The sequence below is a fragment of the Phyllostomus discolor genome, chromosome 3, assembly GCF_004126475.2.
Source record: "Phyllostomus discolor isolate MPI-MPIP mPhyDis1 chromosome 3, mPhyDis1.pri.v3, whole genome shotgun sequence".
NCBI classification, from domain to species: domain Eukaryota; kingdom Metazoa; phylum Chordata; class Mammalia; order Chiroptera; family Phyllostomidae; genus Phyllostomus; species Phyllostomus discolor.
Genome location: NC_040905.2, coordinates 52,344,479 through 52,353,940, shown reverse-complemented (window position 1 = coordinate 52,353,940; position 9,462 = coordinate 52,344,479). Strand labels below are relative to the sequence as shown.

The 9,462-nt window shown below is 38.1% G+C and overlaps 1 protein-coding gene across 1 annotated transcript; it reads right to left on the bottom strand.

The window, feature by feature from the left end:
- Positions 1 to 1,026: 1,026 nt before the first annotated feature.
- On the bottom strand, positions 1,027 to 1,757 carry LOC114493090 (peptidyl-prolyl cis-trans isomerase A-like). Its single transcript, XM_036020070.1, is given in 2 exon segments — positions 1,027 to 1,673; positions 1,676 to 1,757. Coding segments are annotated over 2 exon segments (525 nt in total). The 3' UTR covers positions 1,027 to 1,230.
- Positions 1,758 to 9,462: the final 7,705 nt, after the last annotated feature.

Below are 9,462 nucleotides of genomic sequence, written 5' to 3'. Positions count from 1 at the left end.
AGACAATAGATGGACATGCTGAGTCCTGACCCTTAATGTCTCTATTTCAGGAAGATCTGCTTTCCACTACATCCAATCTGCCTGATGGCCTGTGAGCTGATAATCACTCCTCCCCTCAATGCACCCCCTGCAGAGCCAACTCGGGAACTTCCGTGGTGTTTGGGATATGCAGGAGGCTTTCCCATCCACTCAGATCTCACGAGCCCAGTTTCTAACTCCCAAACAAGAAACAGGTAGGCGTAAGAACCAGAAGTTCAGCCAAAACATTGTTTGGCACCATGTCAGTACATTGTAAATCTACTTCCAAGATAGCAGAAGACACAAGTTTTAAAAAAAATTTGAGACTATATTTTTAAGAAGGTCCTTATTTGCCACAAAATCATTGCAAACTACTTATTGTCGAATACAAATCTTCCTTCCTACACATGAACGTTTTTTCCATTCCGAATTTACAAGTTATTTGTAGCTTCCAACAAAGCTTGTTTTACTATGAAATGCCGCTCATTCTGACAAAGAAACTGTATAGTATTTTCAGGTGTAGGATGTTTTTAGACCATGTGTGGACAGCTAAAAACTTTCCTGTTTCAGGAACAACAACTAAAAATCATAAGAGCCTTGTCTTATTGTGGAAACGATGTAATAAAGTCTTAAAAGAATTCAAGATATTACATAGACTAGTTCCTGGACTATAGTTCCTGCTCAAAAAATATTTGTTAAATGAATGAAAAAAATGAGTGCGCAAATGAATAAGTTTGTACTTTACATGTGCAGCCTAAATCTCAATAGATATCAAAAGTTTGTGAAAACTTGGAGCATGTTATTTCCATAAATTTCTCTGTTATGTTTTCTTTGAAAACAAAAATGTGGATTTTTAAAAAATCTCTACACTGATTTCCAAAATTCACATATCACATACTTACATCAATATTCTCAAGACACAGGATAAAAGTATATCAGTGACTACTATGAGTGCTGTCACGGGGCTGCATGTGCAAATTTCATGCATTAATTTCTTTTTGTTGGTGGTGGTACCTAGTTTTTATTTCATAATCATAAACTTAACTCTGCAAACCAGCTAGACTTGGAAGGGGTAAGGAAAACATGGAATCTAATGAACTGTGTCGAGAGTGAGAAGATTATAGAACATTCCAAGCAGATGGGGGTGAAGGGGCAGATTCCTGAACTACAGAAGGAATGGTCTGGTGGTTAAGACAACACAAGTCAAATTTATTAGAGTTGTCCACAGTCAGTGATGGTGATCTTCTTGCTGGTCTTGCCATTCCTGGACCCATAGCGCTCCACGACTGTAACAACATCCATGCCGTCTTTCACCTGGACAAAGACCGCATGCTTGCCGTCCAGCCACTCGGTGTTGGCAGTGCAGATGAAAAGCTGGGAACCATTTGTGTTGGGTCTAGCATTTGCCATGGACAAGATGCCAGGACCTGTGTGCTTCGGGATGGGATTCTCATCATCAAATTTCTCCTGGTAGATGGATTTGCTGCCTGTGCCATTGTGGTGTGTGAAGTCACCATACTGGCACATAAATCCCAGAACAACTCTGTGAAAGCAGTAGCCTTTATAACCAAATCCATTCTCCCAAGTGCTCAGAGTGCAAAAGTTTTCTGCCATCTTTGGAACCTTGTCTGCAAACGGCTCAAAGGAGATGCGTTCAAAGTCTCACCATCAGCATCGATGTCAAAGAAGACGGTGGGGTTGACAATGGCTTGGCACCGGAAGGTCCGAGGTGGTGGCATTGGCACCTACAAAGCCTCCTGCATTAATTCTTGATCCCCATGTCCAAGTCAAATGTCTGCATGAAGATTTCTCCACATGTTCTGGAAAGCAACTTCCAGTTCTGCCTCAATGGAAAATACCTACTTTGTTTAAATAGGCAGGAGTGAAGGTCACAATGGTTTGGCATCTAGTGTGAGATAACACTGACATTCACTCTGACTCTGCAGACTGAGGTAGACATACAAAGCAACTGTATTTCTCTACATATTCACGTGTCTGAGGTTCTAGAAATCTCAATAGTATGATTCTCATCTGCTAAACCATTCAGCCTCTAACTTAGGTGGCAGACAACTGTGGATGGCATATTTCTGGAACAGAGTGGGGAGGGAGAGACAAATGCCTTCACACTTTTTTTGTCCTCAGATTTCGATGCTGCTGGGTAACAGACCTGTTCAATGAATGTAACATAACAGCGACTTGATGGCACCTGTGGCAAGGAGGGAAGGGGTTTCTGTCCTAGTTTCAGTATGGTGTTATTAACATCCTCCCACTGACCTTTGTTTCTATAGGCTCTCTCTCTAGCTAAGGAGTGGCAATGAAACACATGAACAAGTCCAAAGTCATACTTGCTGGGTGTACACCCTTGCTCATGAACCAAGATGTCATTGTAATCTCCCTGCACATCAGTTTTCTCCATCAGTAAATAGGAATGACAATAAAAATCAATGCAAATATTAAGAGAAGGGATTAAGTCATTCATCTAACAAATATTTATTGAGTGCCTGCTGCATGCCAGGCACCACAGTGCAGGTGTTAGGAACATGGCGATGATCAAAACAGAGGAGTGCCTGTGCTCACAGGGCTTACGTTCTTGTGAAAAGAAACAGATGGCCACACACTTGTGAGAGGGGCTGGCACACAGTAAACAGTGCCCTCTACACATAGGTGTGGAGCACTCTCTGGGACCACGGGGGTTAAAAACAGTGACTTCAAGCCATTATTCTCTTGAAGATTTGCTTTCCTATTTGTGTTTTCTGTATTTTCCAACACAATTACAATGAACAGGGATTATTTTGGTACAATATTAACAACAAGAGGGTTGTGACATAATTTAACCAATACCTAAAAGTACTTTCATGGTGTCTAATAGTTATGATTCAGGTAATGATTCAATAAACATGATTTGCCTGTGCTGTTTCCAGCCTAGAAGCATATTTTCCAGCTTTAGCACAGTGGCCCATTCATCCTCAGTGATTCCAGCATCCCTCATCCTCTGGGCAAGTCTCTATCCTGAACCTCTGCTTTACAGATGGACAAGACTGTTAATTTTTCAAGCCCTCATTTAATCAAAAATTATTTTAAATCTCTTTGTCCTTATACAATCAAAAACTCTCAAGCAAACTGCATTACTATTGCCCTTCATATATTTCTTGTTTTGTTTTGTTTTTTAGGCAAACTGTCTTCTCTTTTTTAGCATGAATGCTTTGTGGCATTTCTATTTTCCCTAACTCTGTATGCATAATGGTATAATTAATATTTTTCTTCTTTCTTCCTTCACTAATCAGAGCATCACCAAATCCCAATGCCTCTTTTTAATGACATGTTTCCTCTACATAGATTAGCACAGCTTCTAAAAATCCCAGAAGGTCTTCTTCCTTTCCCAAGTCCTTTCCCAAAACCATTATGTTATTGTATTACTGTCATTCCTCTGGAATTACTTTTGTTTATTTTGCTGGGTTACGTTTTTCTTGCTGATGCTATTAATTTTTAAACTCCCAAAGTACCCTTTCTGCCTTCCATATTCTTATACAAAATGAAGGCATCTGCTAATTAACCTCATACTTTAAGAAGGAGAGACTCAAAGTTAAAAGTCAAAAGTATTACTACTTATTAAGCACTGAAGATATTACTTACAACGAAGCCTATGTAAAACAGATATTCTCAAATTTAGCTCTAAAGAATTTCACTTTCCTTCAGTGCTGAAACAATATTCCCAAAACCACTTGTTACTTGCATATATATATATATATATATATATATATATATATATACAAACACAAAATTTTTTATAGACTTCTGGTACCAGGTGTATGACTCCAGAGCATATCACACTATCTGTAAGACTGCTGCTGATCTCTCTCCCTCTCCATCCCTCCCCATTGAGGGCGTGGCCCATCTCTTAATTCTGACAAGCTCAGTTAAGCCTTGAGCTGTAACAAAACTGTCCTGAAGACATAAAGAAATATAATACATAGCTAGGCAGCACTTAAAACTCTGTACTTTGTTGGCCTGTTCCAGAGGTTATGGGCTCCTCCACAGATTTTTATTAGAAGTTTCTCTCCATATCAGCACATTTGCCATCAGGTTGCAAGCAAGTTCCTTCTGCAAAACATTTTCCATTATTTGGAATTAAGACCCCAGAGAAAATAAACACAATCTTTTCTGAAGTAAAAGTTTACTCTAAAAAAAAAACGTTTTGTAAGAGAAGAGAATAACATCTACTTTTCAATGCAGAGCAGCTCAACTCCTCTTTTTACGAATTCTCCAAAGTGGAACAGGAGCATGGCCTTAGACCCCCTGGAATGGCTCCTCCAAAAACAAAGGGAAAAATCTCTGAGAGATAAAGGCGGGTCTTATCCAGAAAAAATAAAATGGGCTGGCCGCTTTAAAATATCAATCTCCCTTCCCTCTCTTCCCTTGTTTCCCATGTATGGCTGCAAAGCTTCAAAACATCAGGGTTTAGTCTCAGAGAAACTTGTTGTGCACACCTATAACTTGACTCCAACTCTTTCCTTTACTCCTAATTATGAAACAAGTGTTGAGTACGGAACTTGACTGTGGTCTCAAGCGGAGGAGTATCACATTTTATTTTGGAAATGAAACCAGAGAACGCAGCCTCAGGACCAACCAGTCTTCAGTGTGGCCATGTTTACATGGACAGAGCTGAGGCAGAAAAATGGCTGGCAATGCACCTCTCACATGCTTAGTGTTCAGTGGTTGTAAAGAGACAACAAAAGATATAACCTCGTAAAAGTTCACAGCAAGATGCTGTGGAAGAAACCCAAGGGAACTACTGTGGAGCTTCCAGACTGTAATGTATCATGCCCATTCTATGATTGACATGAACTAAGTTATTCTCAAAATTTTGCTTTTAAAAAGTATCTAAAAAACCTTATCAATTAGGAATTTGGCAGAAGACAGAAGACACAATAAAATTGGATAACTTGAAGAGAGTTTAATAAAGGAACTATTTACAAGGGCAGGCAGCTTAAGGAAATCACAATTTATAGTGCAGTACCCCTGGACCAATAATAATGGAGAGCTCTACCATTCTAGATCTGAAGGGTCAAGGTGAGAGAACAGTAGTGAAACCAGGGGTTGGAGAGGTCCATGTGAGGATGGCAGACTGCTAGGAGCTCATGACTTTGCTATGGGGGTACCAGCAGCCCATGGGGATCCTGCAGGATTGAGAGGGAGCCAAAAGGGCATGCACATTGCCATCTCTGGCTCTGATCTTTTGCCTTGCTTGCTCCTCATGGCTGAACCCAGTAGGATCAATCTATACAGTCAATGTAGAGGGCACATGCAGGAGAAAAAGGGTGGAGAGTGCATCTGGAGAAGCAAAACTATGTTCTACTAACACAGCATTGCTGGCCTTCCGTTTCTGCCTTATGTACAACTGCTACAAGGGCTCATGCCTGACCTTTGATCAGAAACTGAACAGGAAGCCAAACCGGTCTAATTAAGAGAGAAAAACTAAATCTTAAATTTAATGGCTTATTTATTTAAGATTTCTAAATCAATTCCTCCATTCTTCTTAAGCCCAGAATTCCTAGGGCAGGTGTTTCTTTTCTTTCCCCCCAAAGCATTTTGCTATGTATACAAAATTTGATTTTATTTTGTAGGTAATAAGTTCTGAAGAATCAGAGCTAGAGAATATCAGGCTCCAATTTGCACATTTGAAAGAATACTCTATAGTAGTTCAAAAGATTATATTGAAAGTGATGCATCTAGAGATACTAATACTACATGAGACGTTGAAGAGAGTGGAATAGAGAGATGATGGCTATGAGAAACTTTTGGAATTAAAATTAGTAGAATTTGGTGATTGGTTGCATATGGGCAATAAATTAGGAGGTCAGAATGACTTTTTTACTCCTAGACTTTAAAAGATATATAGATGGTTAGCAGGAGGGTTGGATAATTGTTCAAGTTGGGACATACAGACTTTAATGTACCCATGACATCCATCAACTGAATATATGCCCATAACACAAAAGAAGGAGATGTGGAAGTTACCATAATGTAAAAAGTAATTAAGGCCATGGTTATAAGGAGCCAGGTAAAGGTGGAGAGCAGGACAAAGAGATGGCCAAGAATGGAGGCATTAGCAAAAGCATTTTGAGAAATCAGATTTCTTCCTGCTTTAGTGCCATTGCTAACCTTTCCCATTAGACTGTAAGAGCCACTGAGGACAGGGACTTGGCCTGTCTTGTTTATGGAGGTATCCCTGATATCTAACATAGTGCCTGGCACATGGTAAGTACTCAATATATATTACAGAATGAACAGTGAGTTCGATCTAGTTAATGGGAGAGGGCGATAGGATTTAGGAACGGTAGTTATTCAGAGATCACTTCTCTCCCATGGACTCTCTTACCTATACCCCCAGAGGACTCCCCATTGAACCTGAAGTTCCTTTTCCTGGCTGGCTGTTGCTGAGAATTTACAATATTAATTCTTTTTTTGGCTTCTGTTTCTCAGTTTTTAAATTTGTCTCAATTCTTGCATCTCAAGCTTTATTTCAGGTCTATCTGTAAGAAATAATACATTTTAATCATGCTGTTTTATCCAGTTCTCCCCATAGAAAAAGCTTTTCTCACTTGTGAAACCAGAGGTCCACCCTAAGTGTGGAGAGTAATCACTGCCAACTGATAGAACACACGTGCTCATAAACATGGGTGGATAGCATGCTAAGAATCTGAAAGTACTTTACAGACTGTGTGTCTTAAAGCAGTGGTCTCCAAACCAGGGCCGCTTACCCTGGGAATACCCCAGACTCTTCAAGGGCACAAAGGAACATAAGGGGAAGCAATTTCCTGAACTTCAGTTTTCATCTGGCCTCTTTCCTAAAACTCATCCATGTAGAATGGTGTCTGTGGTGGGGGCTGTTCATTCTACGTTGCATCTTTGTTACACTTCGTTCCAGTTCTCAGAAACTTGAGCTGCACCAGCAGCATCTGGAGTGCTTGTGAAAACCCAGGCTGCTCACCTGACTCCCCAAAATTCTAATGCAGTAGCGTGGGTTCTGAGGATTTGCATTTCTTACAAGTTCCTAGGTGATGTGAATGCTGTTATTTCAGAGAACAAACTTGGAGAACCAAAGGCTCTAGACAATTGCTCTTTTCCCACTTTATAAAAAACACCCACCATATCAAACACACCTCTCATTTTTCCTGAGTCTCATGACACATTGCCATGGAATGTAAAAGTGTACAAACGAATGAATCAAAATGAGTGATTCTGATGACACTGTACAAATCAAGTCTTTTTTTAAGTCAGGTCTTTACAAAAAAAATTCTGAAGGACTTCATTGAGATGCCAGTTGAGAAAACATTTGATAGATTACTATGTGACTTTTGGCATATAATTCAGAAAGAGGTAAAAAAAATTGAGAGGCAAAAAAAAATTGAGTAGCATTGCATAATAAAACTGTCATTTCCATCTACTTCTGTGAACACATTTTTAGTGTTTAAATTGATAAAAACAAAATAGAAATGGAATTGATGTTATGCCATGACACATTCTACTTTTAAGTAACACTTACTAATGGAGATGCAAACTGGGGATAAAAATAGCCCTAATCATCTCGTTGAAATATATTTCTAATACAATTTTACAATTGGTATAGTAATCCTTTAAATTTTACAAGAGTATAATATTGTTTTGATCAATATATATCAGTAAAGTACAATAATAAGTCAACCCAGGAGATTTTTAACTTTTACACCTTTATGTTCCCAAGAGAAGATTAATTTTCATATTAATCTACAAATTTGGATATATACATATGTTTGATAGCTTAATCAATAGAAGACTTTCAAGCATATATATGTATAATATTTGGATCAAACTCCATGGGGAGAACTGAAATAAGGAAACAAGTCCAAGAATAAGAAAAGAAAAAATAAAGTATCTGTTAAAAAGTATTTTCTTGAAGTATTTTTAAATGAATGATAGTAGGATTCAAATCATTATGTTATTTAGATTCTACTGACTGTATTTAAAAGAGTAATGTTACATGTTTACTATAGAATGGCAATATTTAAAGTATGCCAAAAAATGACAGCCTTTGCAATTTTTTAACTTTATGATGAAAAAATTTGGGGTTGACAACTTAAAAAGTAATGGAAATTTTTATTTTAGAGCCAACACTTTAAAAAATTATTTAAGAATTATTGCTTTAAGGCAGCAAACTTTTAATCTTCAACAGGGATCACTTGAGGAACTCATATGGAACTCTGAATTAAATTCCAATTAAAACCCAGACTTTGCTTATTCTGTAAACACCTCAACAAAAACCAGTTTTGTTCTTGTTTGGCATTTGCTCTTTCTTCTCCAGCTGAGATCCAAACATACAGAAATGAGTAATAATGGGAAAAGATTATATAATCTTGAATGACTCATTCAAAGACATTTATAAACTTTCAATTTAGACTTGTTTTAGAAAAGAACCATTGGGTGAATTCTGGTTCATTTAGCAAACGGCAATTGTAGCATTAATAAAAAGAGGACACATACATATCAACACAAAAATATCACTATGAGCCTTTTCCTTCAAAAACTATTTCACTGCATTTGTAATATTAGAAAACAAAAAGAGAAAAACATTAAAATATGTTGATGTTATCATTGGGTCTTTTTTAATTTCCTGTTTTTTAAATTGTTGTTCAAGTACAGTCATCTCCATTTTCCCCCCACAACTTTCCCTGGCCCACCCACCCCTACCTCTCACCCTCGATCCTACTGTCCTTTGGCTTTGTCCATGGGTCCTTTATACATGTTCCTTTTAGCCATGTGATAATAACATTTTTTTGCCTTTATCTAAAATATACTTTTTCTTGTGGATTTTATCCTTGGCAGGCATTCATGCACAGATGATGCACAAAATCAGCTCTGAACCTTGTGTGACCTATTACATTTTTTTCTGTCCATTTCCAAGCTTCATAACTTTATTTAACATGATTTATGACTTCTGAGCAATTAGTTCAAGGTTAATCTATTTCCTACTTCCTGCACAGTATTAAAAATGTAGTTAACATCAGCAAAGGTCTATTTGTTATCACATTAAAGTGATGTACCCCTCCCTATACAATTTCTCTTCCCTCTTTTCCATTTCAGCTACCCTGGAAGACAATCTCTTCCTAAATAGCCACCGGTGGTAGGGGCCCATTCCTCCCCCTGATATGCAACCTTGCCTTTAGATACAAACAGAAAACCACCTCTGGTTGACTTTGAGTAGTGCAGGTCTCCTGGAACTTCTTACTCTGTCCCAGTATTCTGGGTGATGGAACATCTCAATTTTTATTATTTGTATCCAGAGGAACAAAAATTTGCTTGGTGGAATTATAAACATCCAAAAGGGTAGGCACAAGTAATGCAAATTAGTATATACTCTTTTGGGTCATTTCTGTTTCAAGTTCCGTGTAAAAGATGAGAGATTGC